Source organism: Talpa occidentalis, unplaced genomic scaffold, assembly GCF_014898055.3.
Source record: "Talpa occidentalis isolate TD23 unplaced genomic scaffold, MPIMG_talOcc4v2.1 talOcc4.16, whole genome shotgun sequence".
In the NCBI taxonomy this organism is placed as follows: Eukaryota; Metazoa; Chordata; class Mammalia; order Eulipotyphla; family Talpidae; genus Talpa; species Talpa occidentalis.
This window is the reverse complement of record NW_023601653.1, coordinates 34,716,491-34,739,307: the sequence shown is the minus strand read 5'-3', so window position 1 is coordinate 34,739,307 and position 22,817 is coordinate 34,716,491. Positions and strand designations below refer to the sequence as shown.

At 39.4% G+C, this 22,817-nt stretch overlaps 1 protein-coding gene and 1 long non-coding RNA gene across 3 annotated transcripts in view; one reads left to right on the top strand and one right to left on the bottom strand.

Annotated features, from left to right (window-relative positions):
- The window catches only part of PTPRB (protein tyrosine phosphatase receptor type B), a 104,752-nt gene that overhangs the window by 29,585 nt on the left and 52,350 nt on the right, over positions 1 to 22,817 (bottom strand). For both annotated transcript variants that reach the window (XM_037513992.2, XM_037513994.2), the window contains 8 exons: positions 18,805 to 19,068; positions 13,480 to 13,743; positions 12,146 to 12,409; positions 11,089 to 11,352; positions 7,387 to 7,656; positions 2,981 to 3,244; positions 1,313 to 1,576; positions 342 to 623 (listed from right to left, as the gene is read on the bottom strand). In XM_037513992.2, the coding sequence (XP_037369889.1) occupies positions 342 to 623; positions 1,313 to 1,576; positions 2,981 to 3,244; positions 7,387 to 7,656; positions 11,089 to 11,352; positions 12,146 to 12,409; positions 13,480 to 13,743; positions 18,805 to 19,068 (2,136 nt within the window). The remainder of the gene's footprint in view (positions 1 to 341; positions 624 to 1,312; positions 1,577 to 2,980; positions 3,245 to 7,386; positions 7,657 to 11,088; positions 11,353 to 12,145; positions 12,410 to 13,479; positions 13,744 to 18,804; positions 19,069 to 22,817) is intronic.
- On the top strand, positions 558 to 16,190 carry LOC129145959 (uncharacterized). The gene is made up of 3 exons (XR_008552206.1): positions 558 to 678; positions 1,057 to 1,108; positions 16,115 to 16,190. It is a non-coding gene; the product is annotated as an uncharacterized LOC129145959 (long non-coding RNA).

The window sequence follows — 22,817 nt, the reverse complement described above, 5'->3', positions numbered from 1 at the left end:
GGAAGTTTTTCTTCGAGTAAGTTCCCTAGCATCGGGTCACCTGCCCCTACCTTGTATTTCTGTAGTGCCAGATACTTCCTGCATCACACTCAATGTGTAACTGTCTTTTCAATGATAGGACCATCATTTAATTGTAAACTCTATGAGGGTAGAGATGAGCTCTTTATTTTTGTCTATAGTTGCTAATATTGAATGAATGTAACCTGCATCTATTTAGATGAATTCAAGTCCAACCAATCCTAAGTAAAAATGTGTATTTAAATCAAGCCCCGCTGGATTAAGACAACAAATACTTCCATATCACTCCATTTAAGAACCAAGAGAAGCAAAACATGTCATACTTGTCCTCACAGATCCAAAAATCGGTTTGCTGTAGGTTTTCCAGGAATCACCGCTTACAGTCTTGACACTGAACTGATAAGATCTTCCTGGACGAAGACCATAGACAATGCGTCCTTCTGATTTTCTGTTGCTGTAGGGGTTGAAGACAGTGATTGCATCTCTGGGGAACCACTGCAGCTCAAAGTCATCGTAGTCTGTCCAATCTGGAGGTCCCTTCCAGGTGATGGCCAAGGATGTATTTGCAATATCAGTAAATGACATATGACTGGGAGGACTTGGAGCTGCATGTGAAAGAAAATGAATAATCACATCTGTGCCATCACATATACGAATCAGGTAACTGAGTGACATTACACATACTTGTAACATACTTTGGAGGAAGAGATAATACAATACAAATAGGAGCTTCCATTTATGGTGTCTACGATGTGTAAGATATGGCCTTGGAGTATTTTATGTCATAACCTGAGATTCCTCACCAGGGTGCTATGGAACATGAGTGTACCCTGAATGGGTAACAAGGGTGTGAAGGTACTGATTCCATCAGATTTTGGGCTGTGGGGGCTAGAGTTCACAGACAATTAATCTTGTTCACTGACCCCAGGATGGCATACAGATATTGGTGTTATCTTTATGTGCCCAAGAAATAAAGACATTTAGGAAGTATTGCTCATAGCAACACAGATGACATCTATGATTATCCCTGTTTTATAGATAAGAAAACTGAGGCTTAACAATGCTCAGTGGCCTGCAGAGATTCACAGAGGTAAGTGGCAGAGTTAAGCTAAGTTAACCTAGATCTCTTTGAGCAAAGTCTGTGTCGTTTATCCACTGTGCTTTCCCCCAAGTTCAGGGGCCAGCATCTGCCACATCATAATTGATTTTATTTTTTCTTAATAAAACTATAATTAAAACTTTTCTTTGGAAGCTGCTTCTCACCACACTGGCCATCAGCGCCCCGGCTTCTTACCTGTTCTGCTCTCCCCTGTGACCTTGTTGCTGAGATCTCCACTGTGAGTTACCACACATAGCGTGTACTTCCTTCCAGGAATGAGGCCATGAAAGGGCCACTCCGTTAGGTCCTTGCCTTTCCAGTTTTCCTTCTTTGTGCCATTCGGGTTATAGAGAATCAGCTCATAAAAGTCTAAGTCCCCAGAGGCCGGAGTCCAGCTGAACCAGAGGCTGTCTGTCATGTTCCGATTGGATCCCTTCAGATTACTCACAGAGGCTGGGACTAAAACAGAGGGCAAACCTGAGTTAGAAACAAAGGCATTTTGGCCCATGGGTGAAAATATGAGCTCTCTTGGACACATGAGTGAATAGTACATATTGCAGAGTCAGATTTGGCCTTCATATCAGGTCATTTAAGTTTAGAGATATAGTGCAAATTTAAAGCAAAGTAAGTGGTAATTTCTATATGCTTGCCACATTCATTATGATAAGAATATACAACAACATCTTCAGAAATAATTAAAACCTAGTTAAGTGGTGTATAACTTAGCACATAAAGGCCCTGAAAGTATTCATAGATGGTCCCAGCTCTTCCAGCCCACCATCTCACTGGTGGCCACCTTCCATGAACATTCCTCTCTGGGCTGCTTTATTTCTTGTTCTTTTTTTTTTTTTAAAGATTTATTTATTTATGCATATAAGAACTAGGGTACAGGCCAGAGGTCTGGGGGGTGAGAGGATTCACCAGAGACAGAGTGGGGAGCAGAACAGGCAAATTGAAATACACTGCTGAGGGGAGCAGTGGGCAAGACAGGAGAGGTCTGCTGCACCATGTGGGTAGCTCCCTGGCTGGGGATTGAACTCTTGCTGCAGTGGCCGCTGATAGCTTCAGAGTGCTGCAACTTAACCCCTTGCACCACTAGGGAGGCCCTGGGCTACTTTATTTCATCTCCTGAAGGCTCTTACTCCTCTCATGCTCTTTCTTACCCAAATCTACAGTGGTGGGACCTCACTTGGAGAAGTGTTAATAGTTGCTTCTCCCACTGTGCAGGCTCCCTACACCTGCCCCATTGACATGGTGAGGACCCTTGTCTGTCTTTTTCTCCATCTTATTCTAACCAAGAACCCAGTGCCTGGCACATAGGAGCACCCAAAGACTATTGCCACATGAGGAAATTGATTAGGAAAATGAGATGATGGATTAAATGTATGGGAAAAGAGTAGATTGCATTTGTTTTTGCAACCCAGAGCAATGTCTGGAACTCTTTGTGTTCATCTCATCGTGCAGTGTTTCTGATTGACCAAGTCTTTGTTGTTGGTTCTATTTGTAGAGCCCTTTTCTGTACCTGCCTCAATGGCACCCATTTCTTGTAGAAAGCTTGAAGGTACAGCTAGAATTGAGCCAGGTTGGGTTCCTGGCAGGTAGAAATGCCAGATTCATTTTTCACCAGACCCTATGAGATAAAACAAGCAGCAGCAAAAGAGTGGAGGCCAATCCAAAAACTGACCACAGGCTATTCTGATATATAAGCAAATATCTGATTTATGATCAGAAAGTCTAGAGGTCACACATTTTATAAAAATCCAGACCTTGGATAGAATAGAAAACTAAGGACAAATGGAGGAAAAACAATGAAGGCTGTGACAATTTCCTTGCTATTCATTACTACTTGGGCCTGGGTCTTACCTGTTCTACCGAATATGAAAGATTCATTAGACAGCTCCCCACTGTGAGTTACAATAACCATTTTGTACATTCGGCCTTGTAGTAAGTTCTGGAAAGAGAAGCTTTGGATTTGTGGATCAACTTGAGCTCTCTCCTGAAGGGTTCGATCTGGGTTGTAGAGAAAGATGTTGTACCAGTTGAGCTCCCCCTCTGAGGTGGTCCAGCTGAAGGACAGGTATCTGGTGGAGTTCTCTGTGATCCTCAGATTGGTGACAGCTGCTGGAACTGGGAAAATCAAGGAGTAAGAGAGTGAGACTTAGATTGGCACCTGGTTGGAAACAATCACACAGCAGCTCTGAAATAGGGTTCTTGCCTCTAAAGAGATGTTCACTTTATGGGAATCCCAAGGCAAAGAAGTCTGAATTTTGTGAATTACTGCTGCTGAAATTGTTAATTAAAAAAAAAAAACCATAAGAGAGTAACAACAACCATCAAAACAAAGCAAAACAAAAAAGCCACAATAAAGGAAAATTATTTTCAAAGACGTTTTTGTGAGTATAGAAGAAATGTTAATCAGACCCATGTGACTAAACTCTAAGAGCTAGATCAGAGATTTAAAAAATAATAAAAAAAGGCATCTCTGAGTGCCATCTAGGAGCAAAGAAGTGGCCACTGCAGGAAGGGCAGTGGGGAGGACAGTGGGTAAGAAGGGGGAAGCAGACAGAAACACAAAATCAGATTATCAGAGTCACGGATACAGGAAAGAGAAGCAAGACAAAAAGACAAAACCATTAAAAAGAACAGCTTACTTTAGGATTTTTCAATTCCTTCAGCTTTTGGTGCTACCTGCTGGCAAGGTGGTCAAGTGCAACCAGAAATTACCTGCTTCTAAACTATTGGGAGAGATGATACCTGATTTCACAGATGTCTTAGGATACCAGTGAACAGGACATCTGTCTCAGCCCTGGGTTCTCCTCCCTCCACTGCAAACACTTTCTCTTTTTTTAAATTATTTATGCATACGAGAAGTGGGGTATAGGTCAGAGGAGTGGGGGTGGGGGTGAGAGGATTCACCAGAGTCAGAGTGGGGAACAGAACAGGCAGACTGACTGAAATACATTGCTGAGGGGAGCAGTGGGCGAGTCAGGAGAGGTCTGCTGTGCCATGTGGGTAGCTCCCTGGCTGGGGATCGAACTCGCACTGCAGTGACTGCTGATAGCTTCATAGGTTGCATCTTAACCCCTTGCACCACCAGGGGGGCCCTCCAAACACTTTCTTAGGCCCTTTTGCTTTCTCCTTTTCCTGTCCAGGTCCTCAGACATTGTATTTCCTGAGATTCTATCCCTTGCCCCTTCATACTCTATAACAGTAGGTGAGTCATCACTCATTCACTTTATGGTCTGTGTTACCCTCCTCCCAATTCAGAATTTAAAACCAAACCCCCAAAGTTACGGTGTTAGGAGGGAGAGGGGCTACTGGGAGGGTATTAGATCATGAGGGTGGGGCCCCCATGAACAGGATTAGTGCTCTTACAAAAAAAAAAAAAAATTTCCAGACAGTATTTTCATTCTTCCACCATGAGAGGACAAAGTAAGAAAATGCGTGGCTATGAACCAAAAAAGTAGACTCTCAACAGACACTTGATCTTGGACTTCCCAGCCTCCAGAATGCTAAGTAATAAATGTTTATTGTTTCAGCCACCCAGTTTATGGTATTTTTGTTATAGTAGCCTGTCCAAATCCTTATCTCCAGTTCACTTTTCTGAGCACAGACCCATAATTTCAAATGTCTGTGACTATCTGCATTGGTAAGTCATTCAGACATTGCGAAGCCAGTACGAAACTGAAAGCTGTATGTTTCTCCTTGACATGTTCTCCTCCTGCTTCTTGCAGTTAGTGGCATTGTTTTCGACTGATATCCCAGGTAGAAACTCTGGAATCGTCTATTTCTCCTTCTAAATCTTCTACTCAGCCACCAAAAACTATATTATTTAATGTAGAACTACTTCTTGATTGACTCTACCTACTATTTTTCATCAGGGTCATTCCATTAGCTTAGCTTATGACCCTTATCATTTCTATAACTGCAATAATCTCATGTCCCCGATTATCTCTCTGACTGCATCCCCCCAACTCATTCTCACTGACTCTATTCCAGTTACTTTTACTGTTCCTCCAACAGGCCAGACACACTCCCCTTTCAGGGTCTTTTCCTTGTTTGCTCTGCTTGGGGAAACTTTTGCCCAAATCTAGCAGCTTTCTATTCCAACACTCCAATGGCTGCCTGACAGCTACTGAACCTACATATACTATGTTTTCCTGTTCATACTTACCTACGACAGTTTAACTTATAAATTAGGCAAAGAAAAGACTAGCAACAATAACTAATAAAGAGAACAATAATAATAACAAGCTGTAATAAAAATTATGTGAATGTGATCTCTCTCTCAAATATCTTATACATAGTATTTTCAGACCATGGTCTACTGTAAGTCACTGAAACAGAGGAAGCCAAACCAGGGAAAATGGAGCATTATTGCACCTACACCACTTTTTCCTCACTTGAGATTTTTACTCAAACATCGTTTTATCAACAAAAGCTTTTGAGGACTGCATTATCGAAAATCGTAAACCTCCAACACTGGCTAGCCCATTTCCCTGTTCTAATTTTCTCTATGGTATTTATTACCATCTAACCTATTATATTCTTTAGTTAGCTTATTGCCTTTCTGTCCTACTAGAATAAAAGCTTCATGACTGTGAGATTTTGTTTAATTCACTTCTGAGCATCCAACATTTAGATCACTGCCTAGCACATGACGGGTATTCACAAACAGATGCATGAGTGAATAGGTCTCGCTACTTCTGGTCTCTTCTCCATTCAACCCCTCCCCCCCCCACCGTTACCATTTCATTTATCTTTTTTAAGGTGTACATTTTTATTTAGAATATTCTCTCTGGCTGGAAGGTCTTTTATTGCCTCTTCATGGCTTACAAGATAAAAAGTAAACTCCTGAGAAAGGCACGCCAGATACTCTGTAATCTGGCCCCAATCCACTCTCAACCTCACCTCTCCATCTCAAACCACACTTCACCCACCCACAGATTCTCACTGTTCTTTCTCACACCTCCCTATCTTGGCACAGGACAGTCTGCATAGGGTGCGCTTCCACCTCTCTCCACGTGGAGGATTGCTTCATCCTTCATGGCTGTACTGAAATGTCACTTTTATAAGGACTTCCCAAACCTCTGATTTCCATGCTTCCCGGATGTTGGGTATTCCTCCCTTATTCGTAATCCTTATCACAGATCATTATCATTTCTTGTCCATATGTCTGTCTTCTCCACTCCTCAGTCAGCTCTTCCAGGACAAGCAGCATGCCTAATTCAGCCTATGTCTCTATCAACATGATCCCCCTTTAAGGCAATAAATGAGTGGTCAATTAAGCCAGTGTGATTATCTAAATAATGGTTTCCAATTTCCCATGTACCGAAGACCAGAATATGTGAATATATTTCCACATGTGAGAAAAGGATCTTTGTAGGTATGAGTTAGTTAAGGATCTTGAGATTAGAGGCTTATGTTGATTATCCAGGTAGTGACCAATGTAACCACAAGGGTCCATAAAAGAAGAAAGAGGAGGCAGAAGAGCAGAGAAGGTGGTCACGTGACAGAGGTTCAAGTGATGCTAGTGCTGGAAGGGGCGACCACAAGCCAAGGAATGTGAGTAGCTGCTAGTAACTGCAAAGAGTAAGGAATCGATTCTTTCCATAAAGTCTAGTGAAAAAACATAGCCTTGCTGACACTGACATATTGATTTTAGCCCCATAAGATCCATCTTTAGATTCTGACCTCCAAGGCTTTAAGAAAACACATCTGTTTTGCTTTAAGCTGCTCCTTCTGCAGCAATTTATTACAGTGGCAATAGGAAATAGAGCCAGTTGTGAAGAAAAATCTGAGTTGGCGTGAAGTGATTAGGCTGGTTGACATGGAGATGGTGAATCACGGTGAATGTTTTCTATTGTGTCAGGAAATACATACAGCATTCCCCAGTGTCACTTCATGCCCTATCCCTACAGTTCTTTTTTTTTTTTTTAAAGATTTATTTTTATTTATTTATTCATAGAAGAACTGGGGTGTAGGCCAGAAGTGCAGGGAGTGAGAAGAGTCACCAGAGAGAGTGGGGAGCAGAACAGGCGGATCTACTGAAATACACTGCTGAGGGGAGCAGCAGGTGAAACAGGAGACGTCTGCTCTGCCATGTGGGTTAGCTCCCCAGCCGGGGATCAAAGTCTTGCTGCAGTAGCTGCCTATAGTGCTGAGACTTTAACCCCTGAGCCACCAAGGAGGTCCCCACTGACCCTACCGTTCTTAGGGGATACCAAACAAAAAGATGTCAGTTCAAAGGAGTAAGCTGTGTGAATTACCTGTGCGGCCTTCAGTTTGGGCTTCCTTGCTAAAAAGGCCTCCGCTGACAGTTAGAATCCGTATCTTGTATTTCTTTCCCGGTGTTAGGTCTTCAAATTTGTGCTGCTTGGTGCTGGCTGCCTCTGATGTGTTACTCAGAAGGATCCCATTTTCACTTAGAAGCAGGATATCATATCTTTCTGCCACACCAACAGCTTTTTGCCAACTCACTATTAAGGAGTGACTGCTGTATGCATTGTCTGCAATTACTCCCTGGACAGATGCCGGCACTGCAAAGAAAGAAGAGAGGCAAGGAAATTCAGATGCCATCACCTAGGGCAAAGTAATCAATAGAGGAACACTCCCTTAACTCAACTGCAGATAGAAAATAATGTCCTCACTTTATTTGTCACTTTTATTCACTGACACTTTTTGTGAATCCTTGTGTAGCAAAGTATTTCTTGGCCTGAGTTATTTATATAGTTGCCTTGATACTCCATTTTTCCTCTCAATTTAGACAGATAGATAGATAGAAAAGTCAAACAAACAGAAAATTATTAGCCAAACAGAAAAATTACTGCAAATGACACTGATAAATATGCAGGGATGCATATCTGTGTACCTGGAAAGTCAGAAAATGAAGAAAAAAATTTACAATTCAATGAATATAGCTTGCGTGACTCAATTATGTCACTTGTTTAGACATTCATACACAAGATTAGTAAGTCAAAGCTTCAAGCCTTATAAGAGGTAGCATATAATAGTTTTGGTAATTTGGCTCTTATGTGCAAGGCAAATAGTATTATTTGTTAACTTTTTCTGTCCTAGGCTCATATTATTCTCCTTTGTTTTCTCAATTTATTCTCATAGTACATAATCTAAGTTCTTATCCACTATCATGGTTTGAGTTGTTTCCCATATGGCGATGCCTCCCAAATTTAAACTTTCAGTTCAGATCTCTTTTCTATTTTTGAAAATGACATCTCTCTTTGGATGTTCCACAGACAAACACTGCAACTTTCAAGATGCCCAAATTGGATTCTGCAACCCTCCCCACAACCTCCACCAACACTTATTGTTTTGATTCTGTCTCTTAGTCCAAGTCAGAAATATGGGTTGTCACACCCACCTTTTTACATATAGTCAGACAAGCCTGATCATTTCTGTCTCCTAAAATCGTGTATCTATTAAATCTCTCTCTACTGTCACTAACCTTGGACAATGTCATCTCGTGTACATCATTTCTTTTCTTTTTTTTTTAAAGATTGATTTATTTATGCATACAAGAGCTGGGGTTCAGGGCAGAGATGTGAGGGGTGAGAGGACTCACCAGAGACAGAGTGGGGAGCAGAACAGGAAGACTGACCGAAATACACTGCTGAGGGAAGCAGCGGGCGAGACAGGAGAGGCCTCCTGCGCCATGTGGGTTGCTTCCTGGCCGGCTGGGGATAGAACTCGTGCTGCAGTGGCTGCGGATTGCTTCATAGTGTGGTGCTTAACCCCTTGTGCCACGAGGGAGGCTCTCAAGTACATCATTTCATCTTGCAGTTCTCTTGCTTCCTTACCTCCCATTGCTTCAAACCACACATCTGGCATATTCTCACAGCATGTCTATGCCAATGGCCCTTCTTCAATGTCTCTCCATAACTCTAAGTGACTTGATAGGGGATCCATGATCTGATCTGTCTACTTACATTCTATATTCTGGAATGCTAAAAAGTGTGTAGGTTGTCAAATGTGTCATGCTGTCTCTAGCCTCCAGGCATTTTTTTTCTCTGCTGGAACCAAGTCAACATACGCTTTACCAGGGTGACTTCTTAGTGTCTGTTTAAATGTTACTTCCTCCTGGAAGCCATCCCTGACACTCCTAGTTTTCTTTTGTAACATTCTATAATTTAATTACTTTTAGCCTTTATCATGTTGTACTTTAATCACCTTTTTGCTTCTCTGTCCCTGTCACTTGATTTCAAGTTTCTTGTAGTCAAAGTCTCTTTTTCATAAATAAATAAAGAAAGCAACTTTATTTATATTTTACATCTTTTTTTTTTTTTTACAATGCTTGCTTTCTTTTCTCAGGGTAGTCCCCATAGAATTTCCAGCCCCCATTCACCCATGCACCATCACCATAGTCCCTTGTGCTTTCCCCACCCTGGTTTTGATCCCTTTCCAAGGGCTCTGTCTTGCTACTGAATCCACTTTCTGACATAATGCTTGACATGGGGTTGGACTGCATGTACTTCTATGAAAAGGAGAATAGCAGGGCACAGTATAGATGCTGAGGCCCCAAAACTAACAAGTGGTCATGAGAATGGAAGACACTAGTCAGTACTAATCACAGTAGAGAGGCATGAGGCTTGCAGTGAGACAGACTTGGATGTGGATTGCAGATCTTGGTCTTACAGCATGTACCCTTGATAATGTTTAATAAACCTCTGTAACTACTATAACATCTGTAACATGGAGCTAATGATTTCTACCTTGCATTGTGACCAGAAATGACTGTATATGACTAGCAGATGCTGGGGCTATCTTTTTTGTTATAAAAGTAATATATTAATAGTGATATAAATAAACACATACATTATTCATTTATGTGATATTTACTTACTAGCTACCAGTTAAAGCAGATGGCACAAGTGTATATATTTTTTCTTAAAAGAGAATTTTGCGAAAGGGAAATTTTGAAAATTGTAGTTATAAATGCTTATTAAAATTTACTTTATTTTTTTAATTAAAAAGTTTTTATTTTTTAAACATTCTTTATTTTGTCAAAATATAGGATTTCTCCCCTCAAGTGTGGTCACCATAGTTTTCCCACTACCAAAGTGCCTCCACCATCCTCCACTGCACGCTCCTCCCCTACCCCTTCCCTTCTGTCCCTACCCCCTCTTAAGTGTCTCTGATCTACCCCCTCTTAAGTGTCTCTGATCTACCCCCTGCTTTCAAGGGTCAGTCTTACAGTTTGTCTGTCTGATGTTTTGGTTTCTCTAGCTTCCACATATCAGTGAAACCCTCCACTATTTATCTTTCTCCTTCTGGCTCACTTCACTTAGAATAATCCCTTCCAGATTATGCTCAGTGAAATAAGTCAAAAGGAAAAAAGAAAAATATGAAATGATTTCACTCATAGGAGGAATATAGGGAATCCAAACAAAGGGTCAAAAAATAAAAGAGACAAACTTGCTAAACTATACATCTGAGGCCTACAGAGGGAGATGGGTCAAATTAGGAGAGGGAAGAGCACCAGGGACTGTGGTGATGGTTCATGGGTGATGTGGTGTTGGTAGATTTAAGGGGAAAACACATGATCCGAGAAATCCGATGTACAAAAATAAACAACAATGTAATAAAAAGAAAATAAAAAGTTTAGCAAAAAAAAAGGAAAATCATAAAAAATAAACTAAAATACATATTCAAATGTTAAAAAAAAAAGAATAATCCCTTCCAGTTCCATTGTTAAAATTTAAATCTTTATATCCTTTAGCAAATAAATGAATTTACTCAAATGACCTGGATCTGGATTACCTTTAATGTGTTTAGAAATTTTTTGTTACGAAGGAAAAACTAGGAGAAAGGCTCTTGAAACCACACTGAATTGTACACATGTAGGTAGTTTGAACTCGATTATTTTTGATTTGTGAGATGCCAAACCCATTCGTTGTCCCATTATAGAGAACTACGACACAATCTGCCGGCTGACCCTTCTGCAGGTGACCACTCACCTGTCCGCCCCAGTGCGTCTATCTGGTTGCTCAAGGACCCACTGACAGAGGCAATCACAATCTGGTACTGTTCTCCAGCCTCCAGTCTGTGGAACGTGTGTTCAGAGACGTGCTTGGGGATAGTCTGAGAATCGATCTTCTGATTTTGCCTGAACGCTGACACAGTGTAGGAATCAACATCTCCCCCTCCAGGAGACCAGTTCACTGTCAGGCTGTCTGTAGCTCCATTGGGAGAAATGTGAATATTTTTGACAGTACTAGGAACTGAAAGAGAAAATAAATTTGAAAGCTATCACTAAGAGAAAATGAACTATGGAAATTTTCAACCAGAGTTTTCGTGCTTCTTATGTTTTGGCATCCACTAAAAGAATACATATGAAGAATGATAGTAATTGATCACTTTTCTCTGACTTTTCTGTCTAAACTGAAGTTGATGGAAGAAATTTAGAAAAGCATCCAAGACTAGTGAGTAGAAATGAAGAATGGCTGCAATACAGTGAGGGTCTGATTAGATTGCCTTGGTCAATCTTGGTTTTCTCTTTCAAAAGCTGTAGGACTATCATAGGTAAATTACTGACCCTCTTTTCAGTTTCTTCATCAGAATAATGGCAATGATAACAATAACTATCAATAATAACCAGTCCATGGAGTTGTGAGGGAACAAAATGTGCATGTAAAGTACTTTGCTCTGGGTCTGATTCATGGTAGATAAGTAGTAATGATCTACTGGCAGTAAGTAGTAATGATCTAAATGACACTCCTAATAGAGTTTTGAAGCAGTGATGCCCAACCAACAGAGCTGTTTATACTTAATCTATATGCCTCACAAACACCATCTATTCACATCAACTCAATGCTATTTCTTTGAAAGCTTTTTTTTTTTCCCTTTCCTTACATCATACTTTTTGTTAATCCGCTTGAACAATATCATTGTCACCATCCAGGTAACTTTCTTCCTTCTTGCCGTCCCCATTACACCTCCAAATCTTCAAACATAAGTCCTGACTATCCAACACCCCTATATCTACTCAAATTCTAGGACCATATTTCACATTACCCGTGAAGCCCTCGATGAAGGCCGAGCGCTGGACATCTCCACTGATGGTGAGGACGAGAATTTTATACTGGCGCCCGGGTGTGAGGGAGGTGAAACCATACTCAGTCGCAGTATTTTCAAGGTGAAAAGGAGGAAATACTTTCATATCATTGAAGAGCAGTTGGATCTCATACTGGTCAATGTCCCCATCAGCTCGTGACCAAGTCACCTGAAGGTCCTCAGTGCTCCTATTTCGCAATGTTAGATTCTTCACAGGCTCTGGGACTAGGGGGGAAATATGAGAAGACATTTCAGGAAAGTAACTGATCAGACTTTACCTAGACAATAATTTATGAATCACACTCAAAGAACTGGCAAACAGCTCTTTTCCCCAAATAAACCACTTGAATTGCTTCCTGCATAATTAAACAAGAAAAATTGGAAGCGACTATTAAGACTGTAATTTTTTTCCTGACATAAATCTTATGTGCTAGATGTTGGTAGACTCTAATTATAAAATGAACTATGATCTCAATCTTAAGATGAAACAAGATGTCTAGAACTTTAAATGCTATAATGCAGAAGGGCAAGCATGATTGGGGAAGGAAATTCTATGGGGACTCAATCTGAGGGGGTGGAGGGAGACAAATATTTTTAAAAAAAAATTAAAAAAAGGAAAAGTAAAAAAAATTAAAAAAATAAAATTGACTGTGGGGCAGATGCACTAAAATTTGTTGAGTTTTAGATATAAAATGGGTAAAATCTATGATGTGTGAATTATATCTCAATAAAATTGTCATAACAAAAAATAAAAGAAATAGGATACTTGGACTTCTTACTCACCCACAATGTGTGCTCTTATTTACCAATACATATTTTTTTTTTTTTTATAGAGGCATGCTTTATTTATTTGTTTGCTGGTTTCTTTGTTTGTTTTGTTTATACATGCACTGGGTACAGTCAGAAGCGCGGGAGGGCGAGAGAATTCACCAGAGCCAGAGCGGGGAGCAGAGCAGGCAGAAGGACCGAAGTACACTGCTGAGGGGAGCAGCGGGCGGCAGGAGAGGTCTGCGCGCCATGTGGGACCCTCCTGCGGTGGCCGGGGAGCAGCCGGGGATCGAACCGGCGCCGCAGAGGCCGCGCGCAGCTTCGCAACCCAGCGCTCAACCGCTGCGCCACCGGGGAGGCCCTACCAATACATATTTTGTAGTTAGTAGCCATCACTCCAAGTGAGACTTACTGGGATTGTAATTTACTAATCAGTAAATAGAGGAAATTTGCGATTCAAAGAAATTATTTATTCAGTGACTTTCAAGTCCCAACTAATCATTAGATTTTGCAATTTTCCCACTTACTTGTTCTCCCATTTCCTTGTTCACTGGCTTCATATTGTCCACTTTTTGTACTAACTGTGACACTATACAATCGTCCAGGAACTAGTTTAAGAAATACACATTCATTTTCAGACTTCGGGATGCTTTTGGTTTTAATGAAGTTGTTTTTGTTTTTAATGGTGACTTCATAGTGATCAAAGTCTCCAGTGGCGTGCAGCCAGGATACCTTTAAATAGTCACTCCTGGCTGAGTTGCTAATACTGACCCCATGGACCTTGTCAGGCACTGAAAAAGAAAGCAGAGGATGGTGAAAGAGTTAGAAATTCTGAGTGAGCAATTGATTACAGGTACCAACTTGGGGTATATGGGGAAGCAAGTAGGTTTTTATCATGAGCATTTAAAGAAAAAAATCTTAGACCTGTAATCACAAATTTCTGGAGGGGAAAGACTGTTCTATTACTTGGAGTCATTAAATAGATCTTTTAACAGAACCTGATGAATTAGTTCTAATCCTGTTGTTTGCCTACATAAAATGCCATGTGTTAGATGGAACATTAAATATGATAACTGATGATTAATATGAATGATTGGAATGATATTCATAATTTCAGCATATGCTGGTGACTCAAGATGTAACAAAAAGTTACCAAAGAAAATACAAACAATCCGAAAGAAAAATGGAAGGGCAAACACATGGCTAATTCATATATGACCTGATATCTAACATCATTAACATTAAAGTAATTCAAGTCAAAACCAGGATACGCTAAACATTTTACATCCAGTTGATTGCAACATTTAAAAACCTGATAAAATCAAGCATGAGAGAAGATGCCATTCACAGGAGATTGGATGAATTAACTGGAACATACACACATTGAAATATTACATAGCAGTAGTAATCAATTTCTAAAGTCAAAGCTAAAAATATGGATATCTGCTCTTAACATCAAAACACAAAATACGGATGAAACTTTTCAATGTAATAGTAAGTAAAAAATCTCAGTCCCAAAAGATTACATATTGCATAACAATGCCCCTTTTTGGGTAGGATAATACATTTGTGTTTTTGTATTTAGTTACTTTTAGTTACTTTTTAAAAATTGAGGCCACATTGCATTACAACATACAAGTGTTCATTGTTGAATATCAACATGTACATATACTACATTAAGATCACCACCAAAAATCCAAATCTATTTCTTCATCATAGGATTGATTCCTTTTCCCGGATTAGGCCACTCCTTTCTCCCTTCCTTTCTGGTAACAATCACTAATTGGTCTTACAGTCCAAAAGTTTGTTTTTGCTTGATCTGTTTGTTTGTTTTCTCTATGTACTACATATGAGTGAAATCATCTTTATTGAATATCACAAGAATCCTTTGTGTATATAAACCACATCTTCTTTGTCTACTTGTCAGTTGACGGGCACTTAGATTGTTCTCAGTTCTTAGCTATTGTATATAGTTCTGATCTACAATAAACAGGAGGTGCATGTATCACTTCAAATTAGTGTTTTTGTGTTTTTTGAGTTATCCCAGAGAAGTGGGATAACTGTATCATATGGAATTTCTATTTTTAAAATATTTATTTATTTGTGCATACAAGAACTGGGGTAAAGGCCAGAGGTGGGGGGACGGGGGTGAGAGGATTCACCAGAGACAGAGAGGGGAACAGAATAGACAGATGTACTAAAATACACTGCTGAGGGAAGCAGCAGGTGAGTCAGGAGAGGTCTGCTGCACCATGTGGGTCAGCTCCCTGGCAGGAGATTGAACTTGTGCTGCAGAAGCTGCAGATTGCCTCATAGTGCTGATGCTTAACCCCCTGTGCTACCAGGGAGGCCCCTGGAATTTCTATTTTTATTTTTTTGAGGACTCTGCACACTGCTTTCCACATGGTAGCACCAATTTACATTCCCAGAAGTGGTGCACAAGTATTCTTCTCTCCTCTCCAATAATTATTTTCCTGGTCTTTTGTACAACAGCCATTCTCATGGGTGTGAGGTGATACCTCGTTGTTGTTTTGGTTGACATTTCTCTAGTAATAACAGATGATGAACATCTTTTTGTGTGCCTATTAGTCATCTATATGTCTTTGATGAAGTGTCATGATCCATAACCCAAAAATTACCTTTTCAAAAATTGACGTTAAAACAACTAAAAGTTTAAAATTTCAGAAATACACGAATAATAAAATGACTCGAGAAGGAAAACAAGAGAGAAAAACAGAAATCAAGATGATGGTGGCTTAGTGGACTGGGAACTTCATGATTTGATGTAGCTTGCCGTTAAGGTCTTAGCTTTTATTTTGGGTGATGGTTTCTCATGCATATATTAAATTATTAATAATTGTTAATTAAACACCTAAATTAAGTGTCTAAGTATAAATAAAGTTGGCAACTGCTGCATGGTTTCCTGAGCCAAGAATTATGGTTAACCCAATTTGTGTTACCTGAAAGTCCCCAGAGAAATATATAAATAATTTTATGTCCCTGTGGTTTTTCTCTCAATCAATCAATCAATCAATCAATCGACTGGACAAAGCCTGTTTCCAACTCTATTTTTCCATCTTCCCCCAAAGCATGAAATGATGCAGAAATTTTAATATGTTGGCATCTAAGTTTCATTTCTCATGATGCTTCTCATACCTACAGATTGCACCAATATCCCTCATTGACTTATACGTGCTGGTTAGTTTTTATATTGGAATATATCTCACCACACACAGGAAACAAGGACAGGTATGTTTTCTTCAAGATATTTATCTGAACCACTACAGTATTGCAAAAATTTAGTCATCACAGAGTTAAGGGAAGAAATTCTGAAGTGTTGTATGCATGGGCTAAGAAAGGTTGATGATCAAGTTCATTTACTGAAGTCAAAGTAACTATTACAAGAAGTAAAACCAGCTGAATACCATGATAAGTCAATAAGGGGCTCTCCAGGTAGAACTGGAGGTTATCTGTGAAACTTGCCTTGCTGCACGGTGAGATGATGTGACACAGAATTAGAAATATTGACATTATCACCCAAAATATAGAAAACCGTTAGAAAAGGGAAAGGGAATTAAGACAATCAGTCCAAATCAGCAAGGCAACAACTCAGACATGACTCCCCAGTTAAGCTGATTTGTTGGAAGTAATGGCCTGCCTTTAGTCATGTCCTAGATGCAAGTTCATGCTGGTAAAGGGTCCAGAGGTTGCTTTGAATAATGGATCACATTTCTTGTATTTAAAAACCAGCCTAGTAAAAGTCCTGGAAATAGGAAAGCCATATGGAAAGGAAATATTAAAAAAATGACCCCAAGCAGAAGCAGTGGGGAGTTGTTAGATGACATAGCCTTTAGTTTCCGGTGATGTTTAGGTTCCATGTTGAGCAATGTGAGGCAGTGATGTAAAGCTGCTGTGTAAGTGGCCATCTGTTTTTCAGGTTTAAGTCATTATTGTAATTATCAGTATAACTAGACTTTAAATTATTTGAGTTTAGGGAATTTGCAGAGTAGTACTTTCAGGGATAGATAGGGTGATGGAATGGAATAGCACTGGAGTTAGGGTGAGCTGGAGTACTGGTCAGCCATGTGACCTTAGAGAAGCCAAGTTTCTCTCTGGGACCGTAACTTCAAGGGAGGAGATGTGATTAGATCTTTCTATGGAAATTTTCAGTGCTAGCATGCTGTATCCATGCTAGTCAGTGGATCTTAATTTTCTGAGGTTATAGAAACTATGAAAATCTGATAAAAGTCATGATGTCTCCTCCCAAAGAAATGCACATACTTCTTTAACCCCAACAACTAAATGGACAATTTCTGGGGTTACCACATTTCTAAAGTCTACCTGTGGACCACCAGGTGAAAACCCCTGATCTAAGTGATTTCTGATTATTCACTCACCAGACATTTATTGTCTACTGGGCTCCAGACCCTGTGGTAGGTAATTGGATAATGTCAACTATTCCAGATTACATGGAAAAACTGATTTTTTTCTTTTACTATTTTTTAATTGAGATAACATTGCTTTATAACCATATTTATGATTTAGAGGTGTAGGAGCATACCCTTCAGATGTATGTTACCACACCAATCCCACTACCAACATAACAATAGTCCTTCACTACAGATCATTTTGCTCCCTCCTTCTCTGGTTGCCGAAATTCTACAGTTAGGTTTCTAAGGTTTGTTATTGGTTTGGTTTCGTCTGACGCTTTGTTTTGTTTCTCTTATTCCACATATAAATGAAACCATCTGGTATTTTTCTTTCTCCTTCTGACTTATTTTGAATTCCATGTTGTCACAAAATGGAAGAGTTTATCTCTGTTTTTTAGCTGAGTTTTTTCCATTGTGTGTCTGTGTATGTGTGTATGTGTGTATATTTTCTTAATCCACTCATCCGTCTTTGGGTACTTAGGTTGTTTTCATAAATTGGCTATTGTAATAGTGCCGCAATGACAGAGGAGTGCAGATGTCCCTTCAAATTAGTGTTTTGCATTCTTCAGGTAGATATCTAGGAGTGGAATTGTTGGCTTATATGGTAGATCTATTTTTAATATTTTGAGTAACCTCCATACTATTTTTCATTTTGCAGGCTCTGGAGTCATTCAGAACTGGGTTTCAATCTAGATTGTTTAAAAAGTTTAATCTCACTGAACCTTGATTTTTTGATTTGACATCTAAGCTGCATTTTTTGTGATATGTAAAATGGAAATAATATCAACTACCACCTCAATAAGGTGGTTATAGGATTAAGTTAGTTAGCTAACATATGTAAAGCCAGGAAAATTATTTCCTAAGACAAGTTATTTCTTTTTTTCTTTTTAATTTTTTTTAAGATTTATTTATACAAGAGCCAGGGTATAGGCCAGAGGTGTGGGAGGTTGAGAGGATTCACCAGGGACAGAGTGGGGAAAAGAACAGGCAGACTGAAGAAATACACTGCTGAGGGGAGCAGCGGGCGAGACAGAAGAGGTCTGCTTCTCCATATGGGATTCTCACCGGCCAGCCGGGATAGAACCCGTGCTGCAGAGGCTGCGGACAGCTTCACAGTGCTGCACTCAACGGCCTGCGCCACCAGGGAGGCCCGACAAGTTATTTCTTACTGTTATCTGACCATAACATAAATTTTGGCTATGAAAGTGCTATCTATCTTATTAAAGGTAACATTTATACACATAAGGAGTGTCTTGGGTCAAAATATGATGACTCCCATGACAATTTTGTAATGTCAATAGCCTTTAATTCTATCATTACAGAATCACTGTAGATCAATGATTCCCTGAGCCTCAAAGCCAGCTGGTACTTATGGAGGTTGTCCCCCATCTTCTTCTCCACCCGCAACCCATAGAGCCTTACCTGTCCGCTCTTGGCTGAAGGCATGACTTTCATACTTGCCACTCCTTGTAGTTATGGTCACATTGTAGAGGCGGCCTGGAGTGAGGGAGCTGAAGGAACATTCGCTGATAGACTTGGCAATAACAAGGGACTGGACCACCTTGCTGTCATGATGGAGTGTCACCACATAGTTATCCACATCTCCAGGAGCCGGCAGCCAGGATATGCTGAGGTAGTCATTACGACCAGAATTGTTCACCGTGACGCCACTCACACTGGAAGGGACTGCAATTTAAAAATGAGGAGAAAATATAAAAAGCAAAGCACAACCCAAGTTTTGAGTAATCTGCATTGGTCAGCAAAAACACCGTGGACTCAGGAGATCTAATCTGATTATTAAAAAGGTTAAGGATATGTGTGGATTTCACGTTAGCTTCTGGAAGTGGACTTTTATTCAATTAAAGGCCAACCAAAATAAAAATGCAAGGAGGCCTTTTGGATGCCTCATAAATACAAGTATGCTGCAACTGCATTTTTATGGTGTTGCTGTTTGTAATATATTTTAAGTGGAAGCAATTTTTATGTGAATGAATCAGGAGGCTTCCTCTGTAGCAAAAGGCATGGACATCACGACAATCCAAATGAATCAACTTGACCCAAACATCAATAAAGCAAAGATGTTTGTGAACATGAAGAATGCAATCATTTTTCTAAAGGGCTTAGAATTTGGAATAGCTTTGATTTTCTTATGGTAAAGTCAATTATTGGGATGGGGGAGAGTTTAATAATAGCTAAAACAATTAGTGGGGTTGTTTTCCCTTTGCAAAGCATTTCATGCCCTCTAGTGGCAAGAAAGAAACCTAAGAGATGGTCCTCAACACAGCAAGTCTGGAAACTGAAACAGCAGTAGGCAGAACAGAGCCACTGAGGTGATGAAGGTTTCTCAATATCAACTATATCCATTTGCTGTGGTTTAGTGCCATGGACGTTTTCTTAGAACCTACTCTTTTCTCTGTTACAAAAATGGGAAAGATATGGATGCCTTCAAGGAGCTCCTTGGCTAGAATACAGTGTGCATATCAGCCATTGTATATGAGTTAACAGGTTAGCCATAAGTGCACAGTAAATTGTGCTGCCCGAAGTGAATATGGGGATAAAATCCTTTAGTACAAATGAACAGCACTGTTGTGTTCATCATTAGTTTATTAACTTCAGCTAAATATTTTCTCATAGTTACTAATGCCCAGTGTATCACATAATAATAGACAGAATTTGGTTAGATGGCTCCTGAGAATCCTTCTATTATTCTAATATGCTCTGACTTTGTGATTTAAGCCCTAAAGTCTTCTTTGTACTTATAAGAAGTTATCCATTGCCCCAAATTATAAATAGCGCCTTACAAACAATCTGCTAATATTATTTCATGTATATGGGCATTTCCTAGATATAAAGTTGACCTTTCAGTCAAAATACTTAGATCAATTTTCCTTCTCTCTCTTTCCTTTCTCTCTCCTTCCCTTCTGTTGGCCATCTAACCGTCTTATACATCTCGTGGTTGCTCCCAAAAGAATTATGTTTGTTTCCACAACTACTAGAAATATCTGCAATGGCTAAGGTTTCATTAGTAAGAACACAATTATCAAAAGTTTTGTCCAGAATAGAAATTCTTGTTTAAGAAAAAAATAATAATAAAAGTTGCTTGCTTTTCTTTTAGAAGAATGTTAAGAGTTAGACCTGTGAAGCATATATAATATCCTTAATTTTAAATATTTTGCCACCTTATCTAAGCTGGGAGGGTTATTTAAATGTGTCAACTCTGCAGAAAGATGTGAGAAGACTTTCAGATTATATCAGCACTGATCAATATTTCAGTAATTTGGAAAGATGGTAAAATTATCAAAACTTTGTCATTAAATATCTTATAATCTACTATGTTCAAAAATTGCTATTCTAGGTAGCTTTCACAATCTCTAGTTATTGTTTCTATATAGTATCTCCTCTCTAACGATAATATCTGCACTCTCAGTGTTTTGAATAAAAAACCTAATTTATATCTATTCATATTTTGCCCCATACTAAAAACATTATGATAATTCTTCAAAGAATGTCTTGTTTCTTATTTGTTTTATATAATATGGGTTAAGTACTAATACTTCTGTTAAAATTAAAATATAGGTAGAAAAAGAATTACACGTCCTATTTATTTCAAGTGACATCAGACACCAAAGTGACATCAGACACCACATTTGTTACAATAACAAAAAAGTTGGACGGCTCTTGTGGCACTGCAGTCTGGTTTGAAAAAATGGCAAACGGCAGTTTGACCAGCTGCTCACCAAACCTCTTCTTTTTCCCCTTGGACACACACCTCTATTTCCCACCACCCTGCAGATAATTGTAGCCACATAACTGTGTTCTCATCCATGGAAGCTGGGTGGAACTGCTGTGTCTACTTCCAGATCTATTAATCTTCCCCCTCCCCCAACCTCTCATTCTCTGGAGAAATGGGGAGAACTCTGGGGACCCAGAGGAAGGAAGAGTCACAGATGGTGGGAGCCAGATTCCCTGAATTACTGCTTGGAAAAGAACCAACCCAGAGAATTCTCCAATCAGGAACACCAATGTTGTCCAGTTGTGTAAGCAGGAAATAAGTCAATGTAATCTGACTAATACAGTTGTAACTCCCTGGGAACTGGATGCCAAGTCCTTCTCAGCTCCATTTCTCAACTTTCTTGTTATTTCTCATTCCCTATGCTGATGCCCAGTGTTGGGATGGGGATTAGAAAATAGAGGCTTAGAGACATAAGAAGGGCAGGGCCAGGACCAAAATCTAGGACTCTTGATTTCTGGTTCAAGTTTTTCTGTACCCTATGCCCAATTATGCCACATTGATGGAGCCTGTCAATATCCACTAAAAGAGAAAAAAGGTGTCAGCTGCCACAGAATGAGAGATACAGATACATGTTAGTAAATCTTTTAATAACTTAGTTGTGGCCCTCCCTGGTGGCACAGGGGTTAAAGTCTCAGCGCTATCAAGCTATCACCAGCCATTGCAGCAGGAGTTCCATCCCCAGCCAGGGAGCTGACCCACAGGGCGAAGCAGATCTCTCCTGGCTCACCCGCTGCTCCCCTCAGCAGTGTATTTCAGTAGATCTGCCTGTTCTGCTCCCTACTCTGTCTCTGGTGAATAATCTTAACCCCCATATCTCTAGCTTATGCCCCAGTTCTTGTATGCATAAATAAAATAAATCTTTAAAATAAGCAAAAATAAACAAAAATACTTAATTGTTCTTCTGGAAGAGTTAATGAAATTAATATTCTTTGGGCTCATCAAGTCTATGACATTCAAGATTTTAGATATCTGTGTCATGTGCACTTGATACTTAGTATCTGAGTGTTGGAAACACAATGAAGGAAGAGTCTGAAATCCAACTTATCATAATCATATAAAATTAAAATCGAGAAGTCACAGACTTGATTCTGAGTTTAATAATTATCTAGCTTCTATGATTTATGTAATTATTCTTCTTTCAAAGAGAAAGAAATAAATATTTTATATTGTTTGTTTATTTATGTGTGAGTGTTGTGTAGAAAATTAGATTTCCTTTTTTGGTGCCACACCACTGACAGTCACTATTTGTTTACTGAGCTTTCTGTCCTATTTAACAGACAGCTCTTTAAGGTCAAGGAACATTTTTTAGGTAGAAGATAGTATTAAGCACTTATTTAATATTGCTTGTGAAAATAGATGTGATTTGGGTATTTTATTATTTCAATTTTTGATCATAGGCATTGGAGACCATTTCCTTTCTTTGTCTTGAAAGCAAAAACATAAGAGAGAGTGGAAGATTTTATTTTATTTTATTGTTTAATAAAAATCTCATTACTTGTTTACCTGAACTGGGACATAAACATTAAAAAAAAAAATCCACCAAATAAGGGGATAAGGTTAGGAATCAAATGACCACCATGTCATCACAAAGGTTTATCTAGGAGTTCTGACACCTTTATTGGAGATTTTAGAAAATTCAGAA